This window comes from Lycorma delicatula, chromosome 7, assembly GCF_047948215.1.
Source record: "Lycorma delicatula isolate Av1 chromosome 7, ASM4794821v1, whole genome shotgun sequence".
Classification (NCBI taxonomy): domain Eukaryota; kingdom Metazoa; phylum Arthropoda; class Insecta; order Hemiptera; family Fulgoridae; genus Lycorma; species Lycorma delicatula.
In genome coordinates, this window is record NC_134461.1 from 129,983,419 (window position 1) to 130,005,724 (window position 22,306).

At 29.0% G+C, this 22,306-nt stretch overlaps 1 protein-coding gene across 2 annotated transcripts in view; it reads right to left on the reverse strand.

Moving 5' to 3' along the window:
- Positions 1-1,288: 1,288 nt before the first annotated feature.
- Positions 1,289-22,306, reverse strand: part of LOC142328439 (charged multivesicular body protein 3-like) — a 102,881-nt gene continuing 81,863 nt past the window's right edge. For both annotated transcript variants that reach the window (XM_075372199.1, XM_075372200.1), the window contains 2 exons: positions 8,556-8,740; positions 1,289-3,285 (listed from right to left, as the gene is read on the reverse strand). In XM_075372199.1, the coding sequence (XP_075228314.1) occupies positions 8,576-8,740 (165 nt within the window). In that variant the 3' untranslated portion in view covers positions 1,289-3,285; positions 8,556-8,575. The remainder of the gene's footprint in view (positions 3,286-8,555; positions 8,741-22,306) is intronic.

Genomic DNA, 22,306 nt, shown 5'->3' on the forward strand with positions numbered 1-22,306 from the left:
TGTAAATAATAACAGCTTAGGACTGAACATTTTTTTCTGGAGCACTTGTATTTTACATTTGACTGAGAATGTATTTTTTTATGGTTTTATTAAAATAAATTTGGTTTTAATCATTTGCTAATGGTCAGTATGTTATGACAAACAGCTGTAAGCCACCACTCAATAATTATAAACTTTTTCATCAATATAAATGTGGAACTAACAAAATTATTTGTTAACTGAGGTCATAAAAGACAGAAACTTAAAATAATTTCAAAAATTTGGAAGTACTGAAAAAAAATTTCTAGAATTATGCTGACTGTAATAAATAAATAGATATATTTTTCAAAAAAAATTTAAGTCTACTTTTTAATTAAAAAATCATAATTTATAAATATAAATAGATGGAAATATAGTAATTATTTAAAAGATGGGGGAATACTAGTGGAAGTGTTAAGGCAATTGAGAAATACTTTATTAAAAAATAAACTTGTTAAAGAGGAATGAATCAAACAAAAATACTGAATTTCCAAAACTATTGTCAAGTTTGAAATGGGTGCAAATTATTATGTATTAGAAATAACAGAAGATACATTGTGTCTTTAGTGAGGTTGTTTTATTAGTTTTGTTACAAATACAATTTTATTTGTACTGATTCACCTTTTAAATTCACAAACTTTATATTTAAGTTGATACTGTGTAGAAGTACACAGTGAATTTAATGAATCTTGTATTGGTACTACTTTTTTCAGCTGTTAAAAATGTAAGTAACGTTACAGGATAAAAGAGCATAGCGTTCATGATTCTTTATATTACTGTTAAATGATTATATGTATTATCTTTATGTACGTGATGAATTCTTTTATTTAACATGGTAGCAGAGAGTGGTAATTAGCAATTGATACTTTTTCAATTTTTCTAACAAGATTTTATGTTACCAATGTTTGATGGTGTGCATTATAATAAATGGAAATTCTGATTAAATTTATTCTTAGAAATGAAAAAGTGCAATGAAATTACTGTAAATGAAGAATGCCCAAAAAATATTAGGGAAGCTATTATTGGGATAAAAAAGAAAATTAATATATCATTAATAGCATCACGAATACTCAACTTGGATTATTTCAGAAACAATTGCTAAAAAAGTGCTTAATTTTTGCATTTAAAAAATCAAATAAATGTAAAAAGAAATTTTAAAGAAGGGTAAAGATGTCACTTATAATTAACAAAAAAAATTAATTATGATTGATTATTGGACACTAAAGAGTAAATTAGATAAGAAATAAAATAAAAAAATAGACTGTTATAATTATTATTATTAATTTACTATTATAATTTATTACTTACATATTTATTTAAAAATAAATAATTATTGTAAATATATTAGTATCTTTATAAATACAGATTTAGTTATATCATAAACATAATATTGTTTTTAAATATGAAATATACACTGTTGTAAGTACAAAAATAAATAAAGAAATAGAAATAGTGAAGTAAAAACACTGATGCTTTAAAAACAAAGTGAAGTAAAAACACTGATTTTATGACTATGAAATAAATTTCAAGCTGATCATAAATGTTGACAAGTAATATAATAGTAATAAAAAATAAGTAAACAAAAACAATAAATATTTAATCAGATTAACTGAGAGCAATCATTTTTGTGTGTAAGGATTTCTATGAATGATATAATTAATTTATGAACAAGATGAATTTCTATTAAAGCGTAACAATATGATGTTACATGTTATGTAATTTTCTTAATTAACATCCAATTACTTCATATAACAGCTATTTTGTGACATCAATGATAGAATTTATACATACTTAAAACATTCAGCAAATAAAACTTCTTTTAATTTCCTTTCTCTAAAATACAAAAATTCTGGTTTTAGAAAATTAAAGAGGGGAAAAGTGGATAAAATAATTGCTATATTGACAGAAAGAAATATTCTGCACGATATAACTACAATTTAAGACGAAAAACTACAAATTTTATAATGAGAGCTTAAATTTCAAATCAAGAAAGTTATATCATTCTCAAGAAAGTTATAAAACTACTGATTCTATTCTAAAATGAAATCATAACAAATGGTATTATTTGTCAAGTCTAAAAAGCATAAAAACAAAGATATACAACTAGTTCTGTTTGGAGAGTCTTAAGTAAAACTGAAACTGCTAATAGCACAACAGAAGGGATAGTGTACCACAACATGATAAATACATAGCAAGAAGCCAATCTCCAGTTGATACACAGTATGTGCAACCAACTGAGTTTTCTAAACTTGACAAGACTGGTTAATATAAAAATAGATTATTTCACGAATGAATAGTAAATATGAAGGATATATTCAATACTGTCAAAATAGGAAAATATTTTGTTAAAAGAGGTTATGTATGTTGATCTAACAAGTAAATAATTGGTAAAATTTCTGCTTTTCATTTTGAAGGTTCTTGGGTCAGATACCAGTCAAGCAAAATAGGAAAGGAAAAAAGTAATTGGACATCAGCCTACATTTACTTAAGTGAATAAATACTAAAATAATAAAATACTAACCAAAATGGGCACACAGAAAAAATAAAATTAAGAGTAATATAAAAATAACTCACAACATTACATTAGCATTAAGCTATTTTGTCAACAAAGTCATGACTGATTAAAAGTATTAGTCAGATGTTGACTAATAGTCATCTGACAAATAGTTTTAATCAGTCATGACTTGGGTGACGATGTAATTTAATGCTAATGATAATTGTGGTATTTTAATAACTGATGTTGTATCTGTAGGATTTGAAAAGCCTTATTAAATTGAAGGTAAGAGCATTCTTGCTTTAAATGTGTGTATCTGGTGGTTTATAAATACTAATTATAAGTCAACACACAGGACAACATGTTTAAAAATTTAATATATATATAAATATGAAACAGAATGAAATTATATACAGACATAGAAATCATTAAATACCATTAAAGAGTAATTAAATAAATACAATTGAATAAGTGAAATGAAGAACAGAAACACAATTAACTATTCACCATGTTAATAAATAAATATAATGCATAAAACAAAACTTATGAGTTTGTGTTAATTAATATATAGGTAACAAATCTGAATTAACAATTAATACTTAACAAAAATTATAAATAAATATTCTCACAACTCTAAAATATTAAGCGATAGACATTATTTCTACAAATAAAGATGGAATAAAATATGCTGAAACGGAATAAAATGTACTCTAATGTAGATCACAAGTTTGGCCATTAGCTGGTAAACTAAGGCACAGCAGGATGACAAAAATCTGAAAACAAAATATTAAATTGAAAACTATTCCTTAAACATTTATCATTACAGTTAGTAATGAACTGTACAATTTAATGCATGTTTAATGCTGTGCTATTTAATGCATGTTGTGTTTGACTTCATTACAGGCAAACACAATTCATAATCAATTATCATAATATAAAGATAAATGTATATTAAACATACCTACATTGTATATTTAAAAAGAGAGCCAAAAGTAACAAGCCATTTAAGAATTCTCTAACAATCTTCCGCATAATGAAATAGGTAGATTGTTATTGTTCTGGTTTTTCAAAACGTTTCCAAGGAAGTCTGGCAATGTAAAGAACAAACTTCTTTTTTTTTTGGGAAATCAGCTGCTAAAACTATTACTTTTAATGGGCGTGGCAGTGAATCAGCATTTGTAAAGAACAGATGCAGTCTACCATTGATGAAAGGAGAAAATGGAAGTATGTCTATCTTGCAATCCTTATTTTACCACATTCATGATAAAAGTGTGGAGCACTACACATTGTGCTTCTGCTTCAAAGTATATAATAAAATAATGAAAGTTAGGTGACCATGCAAGAAATGTTTAGGAATCATTGTAATAATCCTCATAACAATCCATAGCCTTCTGCCCACACAATAAAAACATGGATTAAAAGCTTAGAGGAAATAAGTTCTACATTGAAAAGAACTGGAAGCATTAAAAGCATGTGTATGGCAGGAAATTCTCTGAATGGAGCTGTCTATAACAAAGTTCACCTTGTGTGCATGATGGCATGCAGTATCACTAGGTGTTTCTGACCACAGTGTAAGGAGAATTTTACATCAAGATCTACAGTATCATTCGAATAAAATTAGGATTGTGTATGCACTGATGATGTCAATCATAACTTACAACCCTCAACTATTAAATTTAACAATTCGCAGAAGTGCATTCCCTGCATCTTCCTCTAACACCAAAGGTTTCAAACAAAAACCTTTCCTATATCTAACTTCACTTAGGATTATGCACCCCAATAATTACCTGACTGAGTCTTTGAACACCAAAAATACTATCCTTATACCAAAACAAGTGTTGATCATAATGACAATTTTGTCCTATAATTAAATTTACTTTAAGTCGAAAAATCAAGAAAGATTCTCAAATTTAATAAGCCTCTAATGAAAACATACCCTATCTCTCTCTCTCCTCTGGTCCGCCTCCAGGAACAAGGCCTATACCCTCCCACATCGCAGCTTCATCACAGAGTACTCCACACATCCATCTCATCCTAACAGCCAACAATTAAGCTAACTGAAGCTCAATGCTAAAACACTTATCTTGGTAAAGTAAGCACCACAAGGTTGGGCCCCTAGCCACCTGGGTAGCTATTCTATAACAGCATCAGTACCCCCTCAGCCATCTTCCACAAGGCTAAGAATCTAAGGAAGCCAGCAACTATGCTCTAATTCCTTTCATTTTTCCAATTAACTAGCACATCAAAACCACAACTGATCCTTGCAAGCTCTCTGGCAACTTTGGTACATTCAACTTTGTATCTGGGGTAAACATACAAGACATGGCGCACATCATCAGTGGCTCTACACTCTGGATGCAAGCATGAATTAATCAAACCAAATCTGGCCATCCTCTAAAAAAGCACCAAGTTCAGAAAGAAACTTTAATATGCCAACTGGGATGGAAGAAATCACCTAACTACCTGTATACTTCTCACATCAGGAAAAATTCTATGCATGTAACGGCCATTGGGCGATTCAGTTCACCTGACCTGCCATAAATGGAAACCCTGGTAATCATTTCTTTTGTGCACCCAGAGGTAAGTTGGCCCACCTTCTTAGCATCATAATGCAATTAACGCTCAGTCACAAGAATATCAAAGGGCTTAAGAGCAGAAATAACAAAGACCACCTCTTGAGAGACAGGACTGTCTCTCAAGGCTTATAAAAAACACGCATAGTTCTGAAATTATGCCCCCAAATGTGGTTAACTGCTTTCCCCAAACACAGAAGAAAGCAGAACAAGTCTTTTTGGCAGCAAACTGAAAGTACTCCTTGAATCAAAGAATCTCGTGAAGGATAACACCTAGATACTTCTGTAGCAGGACATACCTAATTTGATGACCCTGCCATTGATACATGAATGAGGTCATTGTCTAACAGCTAGTCTGCCTTTGAGCAACATCATCATTATTTTCTCTGGGCTAAACACCATCTTATGTTGCAAACTCCACAATTGGGATATCTTACAAGCCTGGGTTGCCCTGAATTCGATCTCATTCCTTGAATCTCTTTTAACCAGTAAAGGCCTGACATAAGCATACACGATGACACAGCATCTACTGGGTAATCTTGACCACATCAAAAAATCAAATTCAACAACCTAGAGCAGGTGTTTAAAACATTACCCTTGGACAACTTTTAGATAGTGTTTTCCTACTTCTCAAACACTATCTCGAAGAACAACGTTTTGATTGTTAAAATAACAATATAACACATTTAGCTCATTCCACGTCCAATACAATACCTTCTCAAAAACCTTTCTAATAACTGGTAGGAGCGTTAGAGGCCTATAAGAGGAACTCACGATGGGGGTCCTTGTCATTCCTTAAACAACAATTTTACAACTTTTTTCCAGCAAAGAGCATCGTATTAAAAATTCTAGTCGAAGTACCACAACAAATTCTGACAGAACGGACAAGGGGCTCCACCGTAAAACAGATAAAACACCAGAGCAAAAAACAGAGGATCTGCTTCCTCTTGGATTCACAGATGATATGAGGTTTCATTATTCACAACATCATCCAGCAATAAATCATTCAATAGAATATTTAAAAACTTAGCTTTATTAGACACAACATCCTATTGGGTTGAAAGAGCTGACAAAATAATATTTTTCTTACGTTTATGCCCTGGGACTCTATACACAACACCCCAAGGATCCTTATTTCCTTACTTGCTAACAAAAGTACGCAAAGAATAAACACCCATTTTCCAAACACCAAAAACATATGACAACCAGTATCTTAAAGAATGGGCAGATCCAAGAAGAGATGTCTGCAATTCATGTGCCATTGTGAAATATGTGATGGTAACCTATGCACAAAACTACTGGAATATGAAGCAAAATGGTGACCATCCTTGAGATGTTATTTTTAAATAATTGTAATCAATGTATTTTCATTTCATATAAAATAGAGTGGTGAAGTAATATTTTTTTTACCTACTTATGGTATCTATTTATTGGCCCACTTCACTGCTGCTCCTTGTGCTTCATGAATTGTCAAGCAAAAGAAAGTGTATACGTGATGCTCATATTATGAGCATGGTAAAATAGAGTATAAGTGAGCATGGTAAAATGTCACTTGTAAACCAATGTCCGGCCAACATTCAACAAAAATGACAACAATAATGAACAAGACTACCACTTTTGAGATTTATGAGATGTCTAGTTTGTTTTGGAATTCATGTCTGTTATTATTAACAGAAGGTTTGAAAATGAAATGTGTTCCTACAAAATCTGCTACTTATTTGTCGACAAAGGATTAAATTATTTGTAAACAAGCAATTATTTGTGCATTTATCACAATCAGAAGGAACAAGCTCAAATTAGCATTTCCAACAAAATTTGTTATCACATGAGAATTTGTGCTATCATTACAACCCCAAAAAAAGACATTAACATAACAGAAAATGTTGAATTTATCAAAATCCAAGAAGGCCCAACAAATCCAATGTTTGACTGGTTTTTTCATGATAGAATCATGCACCATCTAATGTTCTTCTAGGACAAATTGTGAATCAACAATTTTACCTAGAGAAGATGAAAGTTCTTATGAAGCGTTGAAAGAAATTACCAAACATGTGACAAAAAAGTGGAGTAGAGATGATTGAATCCTTCACCACCATAATATAATAATAGTAGCCTCAAGTTGACGCTTTTGTACACATTATAAAATCAATTTGATTTGATAACATGTAGGGCTGTTACCTATTAATGTCAACAAGTTTTGTAGGTTCTTCAAAGTTTTCATTTCAAATGCTTGTTGTTCTATCACATTAATCTGTTTTTAAATTTCTACCTGCATTAACAATATGGAGTACTTTACTTACCACTTGTATCTAATGCCAGACTTATGAAATATCTGGTCTGTGTTGCAAACATTCTGTTTTAGCTCACTAGCAATCCTACGTGCTTAATCAATTATCACCTAAAATTTAAAATAACATTCACCTTGTAAGAAAAAGAAGACATATAATTTAGTTAATTTGACTTTTATGATACATCCATTTGAGCAAACAGAGTAAATTTTGCTAGTTATAGAAGGATTTTACTTTGCTTGAAAGGCCGATGGTGATTTAATATTGTAGGTCCTATCTTACAACATCTGGTAATGCACTATGTTTTGTCAGAATTCGTCCCAACTGATCCCGTAATTATATATATATATATATATATATATATATTCTTATTAAAAATTACAGAAAAGGGTATAAATTTTATTAGTTTATAAATAATAATTTAATTTCTTACTTTGTTAAATTAGTTTGTTAATTTGTGAATTTTTTGGTTAATTTGTTGCTTTAAGATATTTATCTCAATATTTGGCTGAGCCTTTAATATATCAAGCACCTGAGGCACTACTCACAGTTGCTTTCTCTAGGATTATTGTTGTTTATACAGGCAGTTTCTGAGGATAATAGATTAACAATATTACTTGTTGGGCTGAATATAACTCGCACTTCAATGGGCTCTGCATGCTGATATGAAAGAGTATATCTGACTTAATAATGAAAGCAACAAACAACCACTTCAATCTTAATTTTCTCTTAAAGTCTTGCTGTTTGTAATTCTTAAAATTGACTGTCATTCTTTAGGACATTTCCCAAACATCAATTTAAAAAACTGATTTCAACCACAAAAATAATGGCTTCAGTCAACCATTAGAAAGTTCTGATGTTTTTATGTTTTAACAAACACTATAAAATAATTTATTGCTGTCAAAACAAATAAGTAATTTATTATCTACAAATGAATACCGTTTCCTTAATCCTGTTTGTTCAATGATGCCAAGTCTAATTCTAATATGTTTTACACAGTAGGAGATTTTTTCACAAAAAATCAAATCACCAATAAATTTATCAATCATTAATACCATGAAAACAGAATATAAGAGAGAAAATTTCATTCATGACATTCTCTAAACTAAAGATTAATTTCAAATCAGAAAAAATAAAAATAAAAATGGGAAAAAAGGTTCACTTAAATTTCAAATAACATACCTGAATATATTACAGCATTACTAGCTACGCAATGCTTGCAGACGACTTTGCATCTCTTCTAATTCTTTTTCATCTTCTATTTCTTCAACAGGGGCAGCCTCCTCTCTAGAAGCTCCAGGTGGAAGATTATCTGTAACTGCAGCTGGAGCTCGGCCAAGGGCACCTGATGTTAACTCCCATAATACCTATTAGAAAATAATCAAATACTCTGATAAGGACAATGTACAAAACAAATGGATTATTGCAACTAATGCAAAGGTGCATTAATCCCATTGCAGTTTTATGTATTGTATGGTTGATATCAGCCAATTATGGTGGATGACTTCTTTTTTTATAAACTGACTGGCTACTTTTTGATTATTACTTTTACTGTTTAATTACTTTAGGTATGTTACTTCTTAATTTCAATTTACTATATGTATATATATATTTTTTTTTAATTACAACATTCTGTTTAACTTTATCTTGTTTAAATTTTATTTCTGTTTAACTTTATAATTAATTAATTACTCTTGATTTTTTTTTTATAAAGAAAATCAAATTTTAATTGTATGTTTAATTGCTGTTAAACATTGGTGATTTATAAGTTTATAGATTTCATAACCCAATTTATGTTCCTGATTTGAGCCTGTTCTTTAAAATTTTCTTCAATATAATACAACAAATTTACTGGTCGCAGAAAAGGCCTAGTTTATTATAGGCATACTTATTATATCCTGTTTTCCAAAATTTAACTGAATTTAATCATCTAAAGAAAACGTTAAATTTCAAATTAGTTTGATATTTCAACAGGTAAAATGTAAGTGGAAATTTCAACTTACTATTTAACTATTTCACTCTATGCTGCATCTTACCAGGATAAGGTATAACACAAGTTGCATACAGTTAAGACATAATCCTATTCAACATCAAACAATTGCATGTCCTTGCTTACTTGCATCACAATGTAACAATATCTTTAGGAAGGGAAACGCTTATTCATTCTTTGTAACTAATATACACATATAATACTTATAATAGGTACTTCAAAATTTACACAACCCCTTTATTTGACAATGTGAATTTTGTTACAAAGATATTAATGTTAATAAAATACTTAAACAAAAATATTCAAATTACCTTTAATAACTACAATAAATGTTCAAAATGATTTTCTGTGATCCCAATGCAGGTTTGTACATGTCTCATAACATTTGCAGTCACTTTTCATAATGTTTGCTCGTTAATGCCGGAAATCTCACTTTCAATGTCAGCCTTCAATTTAAGTGTATGATGATTGTTTTTAAAAACTACACTTTTTAAATAACACCAGAAGAAAAAGTCTTGGTTTAAGATCTGGATCTTGGAGGCCACAACCCTTCTGATATCTAACAATGGCTAATAAATTCCCGTAACATATCCAGTGTTTCATTAGTAGTATGACACGTTGCGTTCTCCTGCTGGAACCAACATTCTCGTTTGTGTAAATCTAGCATGGCAATATACTGTTAGATTAAGTTACAATAAACCACAGATCTACAAAAAATAAAGGCCCATTACATGACGCCGGGAGATCGTATAACAAACACCAATTTTAGGTGCATGTAATGATCGTTCATGAAACGTGTGAGAATTTTTAATGATCCATATTCAGCAGTTTTGGCTGTTGCCATCCAAGTGAAACCATGCCTCATCGCTGAAATAAACACAATCCAAAATTTCAATACTGTTGTCATCAACAAGAGAACAAAACCAATGACAATACGTTTACATTATTGTCTACTTCTTTCAGTTCTTGAATGACATTGATGCAATAAGCATGCAATTGTAAATTTTTAGTAGCTCTGAAATCCATAGATAGTGAAAGTCCAGCCTGTGAAGATAACTTTCTGAGCGACTTTCTGGGTAAGCGGGTCAAACGTTCTTTCACATCCCCCAGAACTTCTACTGTTAACAGTAATGGTCAATCTGTGCTTTTCCGATCACGTACACTCAAAGTCTCATGAAATTTATTAATCAAATGCGATGTTGTTGACGTATTAGGAACTGAAGAATTCAGGAAATTTTATCCGAAACTTGTTTTTCACTCATTCGTAAGATTTATACGCGCAGTAAATCTCAATATTAACACATATTCATCTTGGAAAATGACGTAGTTAACACAATGCAGACAAATTTATACTGATATAGCATAGGTGCATAAGAAGGACATTTCAATTGTTACAAGCTGCTAATCTTGAGTACAGGGTTGCCAACTGACACGTAGGGAGAAATAGAATTTATGTAAGCATGACTTCTACCTTCTTAATCTTAGGATTGCATCCTTTTTGAAACACCCATTATTTAAATTCTATTAAATAAACCACCGTCTACAAAATACTGTATTATATGTATATATATATATGTGCTGCTTAAACAGATCCACATGATAAGCAGCCATTGCTTTAGGTTCAAATAATGGGGCAGGTAAGTTGCTAGGTTCTTGTTTATTTTTCTAGGTTCTTATTTGACTACAGTTACGGTACAATGATAAATTTTTAATTTCTGCAGTTAATTAAATTAATTTAAAATACTTTCATCTTGTAAAAAATCCATCCTTTCTCTATTTTTTTATTATCCTATCCAATTTCTATAATTATTTCTGGAGTGATTTATATATTCTAGATTCATTACAGTGATTACTAACCATCTGTCAATAATTTAAAAAATTTATTTCCCAAAACCAATAATTATTATCATTTGGTTTTACTATTTTATATACAATCAAAAATAAAGTTTAATATGAATTTTTTGTACAAAGCTTTATTTTTTGTTTAACGTTGACAATCTTGAGATTTATAGCTAAAAAATGTATTATTATTATTTGTTTATAATATCAACATTTATTTAAATTCTATTGCAATCATTCCTATATAATTAAACATTCTTTGATGAGTAATATTTGTATACCTCTTGCCAAAAGAATTCTCTTTAGAAGCCTATATAATGCAGCTAGTCAATTATTGTTAATGCTTGATATTGATTTGGGAAATTTTGTTTCTATTAACTCCTTAAAAAGATATTTGAAGCATTTTTCTGTAAATGATGACTGTGATTTTAACCAAGTATATTAATTAATTTAATTTACGTATTTTTGTTTTTATTCATTGATGAGAGATATTTTATTATTATCATTTATTATACGGTATATGTATTGTATATGATACATTATATTGTGTGTGCATTTTATTTATTATATTTTGTTTCCTATAAATTATTTCCTTTTTAGTTTGAATGTTATTTAAAGGAATATTGTTTTAGATGTAAATTATGATTTTGAAAAGATTTTTTGTTTGTTCACTCTAAGTTTATTATTACTCTTGTTCTCAGCTCAAGTATTTACTTGAGAGCAGGGTTGATGTATTATTATTAGAAATTATTAATTGTGTCTCTTAAAGTGAGTTTTAAAAAATAAAAATTTATGAGATGATGTATATATGTAAAACTGACCAATATTTCTTTAATATACCCCACAAACATATCATATTATGATTTTTCAATAAGAAATTTTAATAAGTAATGATTTTTAAACACAAATATAGCCTCAAATGAAAATGAATTTATTTTAACTACAAATTCTAGAAACATTAATTTTTATATCAATTTACATTACATCATACTGAAAAATGTATTAAATTAAATAATTTTTAATATTTTCAAAAGTATATTATTCAGATATATCATTTTCCACCAAAAATAATTTGCACTGCTAATATATTATTTAACAATTAATTAATTTCAGTTCTTATAGATGTATTAAAACAAAAACAAGTTTTTCATGAAATGCTAATTTAGAAAAAAAACAATGAAAATACAGACAAAAATTACTAATACATGGAAAAATTACACAGAATAATTCATAAAACAATTTATATTGTTAATGAACATTATGGTATAGAATTTCAAACCTAAAAATCAACATTTATTAGTACACAGAAGACTCAATTACTTATCCCCTTTTCACTTATCTGTGAACAAAACTTCTATAAGAAAAAAAAAACACGAACAAATCATATCTTGTTTGATTTATATCAAGTAAGGTTTATTGTAGTAAGAATGCCATAAATTAGCAGTTTGTATTTTGAAATACCTTTCTGAAACAAAATGATAAAGATAATCCTGCTTAATAATAGTATTTGAGGGTTTTAAAAATTAATCTTCAGTTATTACAATATTACTGATGGTGCACAGTTTTACATATATAAAACCTTCTTCTGTCAAGCATATATGAATTTTATGTGATACAATAATGATGACAGGTATTTCACACTCAACAACATCAGTCATACTAACTTGCTAGTTTGAAATCCCTCACATGTATTTTGGTAATTCTATATTATTTTCTAAATTTGATGTTTTTTATGTTAATTTCAAAGTAAACGTTCTATATGTTTAATACTTGTTTTGTATATGTGGTGTCAAATGGTATCAATTTAAGATTACGTTTGCTTAAGTGTAACATTGTGTGCTTAACATCTGTGCTGTTCATTTTATTCTCTATCATTTTAATTGATTTATATTTCTGAATACTGAGTGACGAATATGCTGGTCCTTTCCGGCTGATACATGCTTGTTTAAAGATCTCAGTGTGAGTATGGAGTACTCTCATTCAAATGAATTAGACAGCATTCTATATGACTGATGAGAAGGATAAGCTACCAAAAAATAGCAAATAATGAGTGAAGGGTTTTATTTTAAATCAGATTCAAATAATGAAGTATGAAATAAAATTATTTTGGCTGATTTGTTAACATTTTTGTAAGTGATACTGTAGTGAAGTAAGTGGTGCAATTACGTAAGAGAATAGTATGAATTAAAATCACCTGAATGATAATAGATATTGATGAAGATGAAAGTGTTCCAGTTATTTAGTTACATGATTGCGAAAGTCAAAAAGCCTAGATTTCAAAAAAGGGCCCTATTATTTTAGAAACTTTTTTTATGATGGTTTTCATGAAAATATCTGTGAAATGATGGAAAAATATGCTCACCACGTTCTCGTTACTATTAAAAAACAAAGACATTCTGAAATAAATAAGTGGAAAGATCTTTCAATAAGTGAATTAAAGAGTAGTTTAGGCTTCATTTTGTATAAGGAGATTATAGTGTTGTCTCAGCTCCAAGATTACTGGAAAACAGATCCACTATTCAGGACAGAGTTTACAGACTATATGAGTAAAGACTGTTTTCTTTAAAGAAAACAAAACTTAACCAAATGGATGATTTTATAAAATACAGTAGACAATCTATTGTTGTTGGGATCAGAGCTAGGTCAGATAACAAAAAAGGTAGGATAATATGAGGAACAAAAAACTTTATTAAAACACAAAAAAAATTGTTTACACAATAACTAATATAAACTTTGAAAAATGTATTACATACAAAAACGTTTTTAAGAAAAGTAAAAAACTTTTTGTGCAAATAGATAAAAATTAAAAAGAAATACAGAACAACACTTGTCAATTGAATTATAAAAACATCTGTGATATTTCTTTGTTTCCATTTTGATGTGCTTTGGCCACTATGTCTCCATTTTTCTGTCTACAAAACATTCATTGGTGCTCATTCACGTTCATTCTGCTCCATTACAGATGCGATAATTTGATTGTCATTAAAGTATTAATTGATTCTGCATCATAGTCACCTCCAGCCAGCTTTTCTTCTGCATCTTTGATCTCTGTATCATATTCCAGTTTGTTTGGATTGTCTAAAATTGTAGCCAAGTCATTATTAGTGTCAGATGGGTTTTCGATAGATTCAGACAATGAATTGTTGTCTTCATTTGTATTTTCAGTCTTCATGCTTGGCCAAACTCTTTTCCATGATTTTTCAAGAGTTTCTCCTTTCATTACTTCCCATACTTAAGGAATTGTATAAATTGTATCTTTAATACTCAAAAGTTTTCATAGCCTGGAAATTATTGCTACTTTTTTCTGTTTTTCTAAAATTGCTCCAACATATTTACCTCATATATTATTTTCCTTAATCACTCAATGACACCTTGATCCATAGGTTGTATGAGTGATGTTATATGAGGAGGCAAAAACAGTGCTTTAATTTTCCTTTTTTCAGTTCCTTTTCTCCTGGATGGATACATGATTGTCTACAAGACGAGATGTATAGGAAGATTGTCTGATTTTAAAGTTTTTCAACTGCAGGGACGAAGCAGTCATGAAACTATGTCTAAAAAGATACTTTCCATCTATGCAAACTTCTGTTTATGGTAATAAACAAGTAAATAACAGGTAATAAAATGTTTAAATTTTTTAATGCTCTTGGCTTCTTATATTTGCCAGTTACAAATAGTGTTAATTTACGGGTTCCATTTACATAACTACAAGGTTCATCTTGTCTTTCGTCAACTTTTCTCTGGGTACATTAGCAGTCTTGAAAACTAGTCTTTTGCAGAAGCATTTTGAAATTTAAACCAGTCTCATCAATGTTATAGAATTCATCTGGTGTCAATTTATGTTCCTTTAACAAGTTCTCAAATTTCATACGAAACTGTTCATCAGCTTCCTCTACTAATTTTTTAAACATAACAATTGCTTTTTCTTTAACTATTGGGCCAGATAAAGGAGTCATTTTTTGCCTTAGTAAACAGACCTATACCCACAGAGCACTGTCTTAACAGTTCGGATTTTGGTTTAAATAGCATTTTTCGGTCTTTTAAAACCTTTCCCCTTCCACTGTCATTGTACTACAATTAATATTCTTCCTATTTCTGCTCCAGTCTTTAACTGTCGTAAAACCTACTCCTAATTCTGAAGATAATTTTTAAACAGACTCACTTTTATCAAATCTTTGGAGCATTACCGTTTTTGATATAATAAGCACAGAACATGTTTTTGCTTCCCTTTTGAGAATACGCTTTATTTTTAAAAAAACAAAAATAAACATATTAATTTAATATAATAATATTCTACATGTTTTTTAGAGAACTGAGTGGCCCACGACTGGTACGTTGCTATGGAACTCTGTATTCACAAGCACGAGTTGATGCATTAGATTCTCTGGATACATTGCCTCAACTTCACGATGCTGTAGAACTAAAATCTAAGATACTTTTTTCAGTGGTTGTTGTCAGTATACTTTTTATTTCATAAACTATCAGTTCTAATATTAAATTGTATTTCCAAAATAATCTATTTATTATTTTAAGATAAATTAATTGCTGAATCAGTTGGGTTTAATATGTAATACTTGTATAAACAAATCTCTGAACTTTTACAGTGAGATTGAACTCTTTTTTGAAATTTTTGTAACTTTAAAAGTCAAATGCAGCAAGCGCTGATTCAAAACAGAAGATCATACCACATAACAAGCAATAATTACAAATTTCTTTTTAAGAATAATTGATAATTTTTATTCAGTTCATACATTAATTTAAGAAGAGAAAGAACCTGACAGAGATGAGCAAAATGAGGTTACATTATCACAAATAAACATACTTTTTTCTTAAATGTATCTTTAAATGCACTTCTCTCATAAAAAAGCATTGTTGAACATCTTTACTGATTAGTAAAAATTTGGAAGTCAATCTGCACAGTTCACAGAATGTATTCTAAAAAATATAACCAAAAATGTATTTGAATTCTAATCTTTTTATTGACATGAGTATTTATTCATTTAAAAGAAAACAAGCTCACATCCCAATTACATCTAATGAAAAACAAATTTTTTGCATTTGAAAAATTCCACGACTAATTAGCATATCATTAAAAAATCTATCAAAATAAAAAAAAAGATACCACTCCACCACACAGGTTAGCTAATATTAAAACAAATATTTTCATAACAATAATCAAGGTTATATGAAAGATATACCTACATGAAATCAAATATTTACGTTATGGAAAATTAGGATTGTAATTATGAAATTTTACTCTCCTTTTTATTGATGTTTTTGCAGTATTGATGGTTAAATAGGATAGCATCAATTTTTTTAATTGATTTTTTGATAAATTTTTAATCATTTTTTAAAAATAAGTTTGCTCTCAAATTTTATTAGACAACATGGAAGCACAATTTTTTCTGTACAAGTAATATATATTCAGATAACTTATAAAAAGAAGTGTGATAGTATTAATACAAACCTGACTATTCCTCATTTTTTAAATATACAGAACTTTCTTACATATTTATCTATACATTATGTACATGTACTAGATGAATGTAACAATATACTTTTCTACGGAAGATATGTTATCTTTACTTAACAACTAGAGCAAGGATAAGCATACATTACCGTAACCAATAACTAGAATTAAAGTTTAAGGTGAAAATGTTCTGATCCTCTGCAAAAAGATTCTAATTCTCAGGGGATAAAAAGATGCCCCTGTTAGATCTTCCATAAACCAGTGATAGATTAATTTTGAAGCTAAAAAAAGAATAATATTGTATCGCCATGCTAAAAGAAATTGGTCTAGATATGAGGCTTTACTAAAAAAATAAATCATATTTAGTGTATTTTATTCATTAAATTTTACAAACGTCAATTTTTATTTTTGCCAATAGTTTTAAATTACATCATAATGTAGAGTTTTATTTTTTCTGCACATCAATGAAAAGTTACTTAACATATTTATTTTGATTTAGCTGGCTTTCCGATCAGCACAGGCTTTATTAAATAATAAAAGAGAGCAGGTATGTCGTTTACTGCTGTCAGCTACACCTCCTGGTCCAGCGCATGCTGAGTTAGTCAGCAATTGCAACATTTTTACACAGGACGTTGATACATTTGATCTTAGTCATACCATTGAGGTAACATATACATATTTTTATGTATGATTCTTGACATTTAATTAGCATTAAACTGAATATAATAATTAGTCAATAATTAGAAGAAAAGTGACAAGTTACCATGTAAAGAAGAATTAACACTCCTCTGGTAACAATTTATTTTGTAACTTACATTGTGTGAAAACTTAATTCATAAAAATAACTTGAAAATTAAACAAAGAGGAAGTGACTAGGTACAAAAATTAAAATAACAGGAACAAGTTATTTTTAACTTCTATAAGAAAAATAGCATCTACTCAATTCCAAAATGGTTATCTTATTAAACAACAGTCCAAAGAGAAAAGGGTGTAGGTGTTGCATATTATATTAAATAACTTAAAGAAGAAAAGTCAACAGTACTTGAAAACATTTGTTAAAAACACGATAAAGTATAAAGCCAATTATTTAAATAATAAAATACTAAATATGCAAACTAAGAAGCTCCTATTCAGTATTATATAATAAATTAAACATTTCATAACTCTACCTTTCTGGAAAGAATATTGCTCTATTTATAGTAAGAGATATGTTACTATGAAATAAGAATAAACTACTGAGTTTCTTCCATTGGCTAGAACTCAGTTTTTCAATCTAACACGATTATGTCTTGATCCAGACAAAGAGTACAAAAATGGTAGCTTCAATTATTTTATTACTGAAATATTCTCCATAATTTTATTGTGTATTATCTTTTACTAATTATTATTAATCCATGTTTGTTTTAGTTACTTATTTTACATACTGTATTTTTTTGTTTAATCTTTAGGCTTATCGATCGCTTACCACCATCATTTTGTCTAATCATTATGCTTGGTTAATTATGTGGATAAATATCTTGGTAATGGATAATTTTACTTACAGGCCTGTAACAATTTTTAGGATAGATCTTTTCTTATGAAGAACACAAAAGTGCTCTATTCCCATCAAACAACTTGAAACTACACAATTGATAAATGCTTATACAATTATAAATAAATGTTTTATAAAGAAACAATGAAATATTTTTTATTCTCTTTGCTATTAATGATAAAATATACATTAAAATAATGGATAGTTATTATGAATGTAACATTTCTTTTTATCTTCATTGTAAAAGATAAAGATCTTTTCAAAACTATACTATGCTTCCTTCCTTTGTTATTCAGATTTATTACCCATTTCTGAAATGGATAGCATTTATGTACGTATTTTTAATGTTTTGCAAATTGTATCTAAAATAAAATTTATTATTATTACATCCAACAAAAGATTGGTATATACATTTGACAACAAAAATACAATTTAATTTGTAGTTAAAGATTTTAATTTATTTGTAGCAGAAATTTTACAACTCCATAAAACTAGCATATTATTAATTGTGGATAAAATGTTACAGGAAGTAACATCTCAGTTGTGGGCAACATTATATGATTACCCTTGTTTAAAAACATGCAATGGTTTGATGCAATACATCAGAGACTCAGTGTGATTAGCTTGGGCACTTGTTAACCAGGTAAAGTATTAATGCTTTTTTTTTTAACAGTAAAAAGGGAATTATGTTTAATAGAGTCAATGGTAAGTAAGCACAGTGTTGTAACACTGAATTGTAATAAGAATCTATTATTCATGTCTGCAGATTAACATTACTTTCATGCTTATTCATTCATTTAATTAAAACTCCAGAAAGAGCATTTCACCAATCTTTATAATGACATTTAATATATAATGATTAAGTCAGTCTTAAGTCCCATCTCTGTAGATGATTGTCCCATCTCATGACAGGTGATTGTCAATTCGTAACACCAAGTTAATTCATAGTTCTAGATAAAAATAATAGTAATTTCTTTCAAGACAATTTATGCAGTGATCACTGTTCATCACTTACATTAGATGTTAGTGACAGATATTTACAAAATGAGATGAAAACAAGATGTTAGAGTGCAGTACTAAAAATATTTCTATTAAGGTAGATTTAAACATACAGTACTGTGTGCTTACTGTACTGCTATTGTAGCTAAAGTGCCTATGATAATTTCAATTTAAATATCAATATAATCACTAATCACTGTTATAATCACTAATATAATCACTGTTATAGACAGATTTGATTTTCTAATAGGGCACTAGGATCAAATAGCTTTCATTTGCAATTATGGATCAAGCAGAGACCTAATCATTACTTGCAGTTTATGTATACTTACAAAAGAAAAAGAAATTTGTTGGATCCTTAACTTATGCCGAGCTAATAAAGAAAGCCCAATGGGCTGGTCTAGTGGTAAACTCATCGTAAATCAGCTGATTTTGAAGTCGAGAGTTCTAAGGTTCAAATCCTAGTAAAGGCAGTTACTTTTATGTGGATTTGAATACTAGATCATGGATATCCCATGATCTAATATTATTTGATAGTTGGGTTTCAAGTAACCATACAGCTCAGGAATAGTCGACCTGATACGATACAAGACTACACTTCATTTACATTCATATACATATCATCTCACTCATCCTCTGAAGTAATACCTTACAGTGGTTCTGCAGGCTAAACAGAAAAAGAAAGAAAAGGCTAATAAAAAAGAAGGAGGATTTTGAACTATTTTTAATAAATTTAATGATTTTCCATCATACTTTAGCAAACTTAAATAGTAAAGAAGGAAAACTGAGTAATAGATATTTATTGGTATTCTTGAATAAAGAGTGAATCTGGAAACTAATTGCCATCAGCAGTTAACTTTCATTCTGAACCACCAGAATCTGAGCTAATCATAAGACTAACAAATGGTCTAGATTAGTTTTAAGGTATAGCGGTCTGTAGCAGTTAGATTACACCACTACTATGTGTGTACCATTCTAGTATATTCATTATGTCAACAAATATTAAAGGGGTAGACAAAGATGGCAGTCTGCATAGTCAAAGCACTACAGATTAAACAGAAAAGTGTATGCAATTCAAGTGAGGTAGACCATGTTGCTATCAAAATAATCATGACATGGTAGCAGTACAGTAGATGCACTAGTACCGTTAATGTAAATGCATTTTTATTAATTTGCTGAAAAAATAAGTAAAAATATATATAACTTCATTAAGCAAATAATACTTGATGTTTTGAATAATGATGATGAATGTTAGTAACCCTTATTTAGTTTAAATTATTAAATAGTAAAAACAAAAGAATGATACTTGAAAACAGTGTCACACTTGTGACTTAAGAATATCTGATCGCCTGGCCTTGAGAAGCACAAAACAGATGATGATCTTTAGTAAACTGGCTTATGATGATATTTTTGTGAATATGTTGATCGTACTACAAAGAATATTTTGAGGGGATGGGGAACCATTACAGGCTGATCTGTCATTATTTCATGAATACATAAAGCTTTTTTGTGGAGGTGTATTATACACACAGATTTTTTTCAAGAGTGTAATAAATCTTTCAAGAAATTTTGTGACAATAATTTAGGTGCATGTCATGCACCTTGTGCATGACATCATCAAATAGTTTCATAAAGCTGAACTGGAAAAGTTTTCAATAGGAAAATAAATCAATGACCAGATCAGTGTAACCAGTATTTCTGAAAGATATTACTGAACATCTACTAAGATTACTGCAAAATATAGCATTAAAATGAAATCACTTTAATGATTTATTAAAGTGATTTAATAAATCATTGTGTATAATATATTTTTAAGGAATGACCAAAATTTTGCATTTTTAATTTACAAAACAAGAGTTATACAAGAATTAAATTCATTACAAACTGCAAAAAATAAATATGCTATTGCAATTGGTTTATATGATTTATTCTGAATGTTTCCACTTTCATGATCTGTCTTTTATTAAAATTCATAATTTCCTTCCACATAATCTCTTAATAAATGCACCATGGTCTCAAGAAAACCCAGCTGAGCTGCCCCAACTTAAGGGAAAAATAGAAATGTAGTGTTTGATTTTATTATCAAAAACATCAGCCCTCTTTTCTTTGGCATTACTGTAACTTCTGCTAGTTATCATAATAGTTGTCATAATACATTACAACACTAGTTCACTTTTGAATGAATTAAAAAAATGAGGGTGTACTACCTCTCATGAAACAATGACATTGAGAATTTTTTGATCTCACAACACCTCAAAGAATTTTTCCTCACTTCTCACTTTCTGATATGGCTTCCACTAATTTTTATTTATCGAATTTCCTGAAAGAAAGACTCTTAAAAGCAATCCTTGTATTACTGATTATCTAAAGTATAGCATTGACAAAGCAATGAAGAAAATCATTCATAAAATACTTTCTTAGGCATCTTGAAACGTGAATCAATGATGGAATTAAGATATTCGTGTAAAATGTTGATACCTGCAGTAACTTGATAAGAAAAATTGTTTCAGAGATAAACTAAGTTAGAACTTGAAAAAATTTTGATTTCCTAGATGATTAATTTGATATGTAGATTTAACTTCATTTTGAATTTTGATAGTATATAACATTAATCAAATAAATGATTAATCCATAAATAATAGCACTTTACGTTTTTCCTACTATCTTAAAATTTTAAAAATAAATGGCCATGTTGCTCAAGAAAAGTAAATAAAAATATTATATTCCTACAATAAAAAAAACCTTGCGAGTTGCTTACTCATTAGATAATTACTAACATAGCTCTATTATCATAAAAATCATCAGCCTGATTTGATTTCCCTTAATTGAAAATTGTAGGACATAATTTTCAGTCACTGAACAAATAGATCAATATGTGATACAGCACAACTATTTTTATAGCTGCAATGGTTGTTAAAAACATTTATCATGAGTCACAAGTCATTCCTGAAAAAGAGTACAGCCATATTCAAAAACAACAAGCACCTTATGGCAGGCGTGCTAAATTAATTGTGGGTAGTGATTCCCGTTCTCCAGAAAAATATGCCATTTAACTTTACTGAACAGGTAAAATATCCATCAAACTTGCCATGCAGTTGTAATTT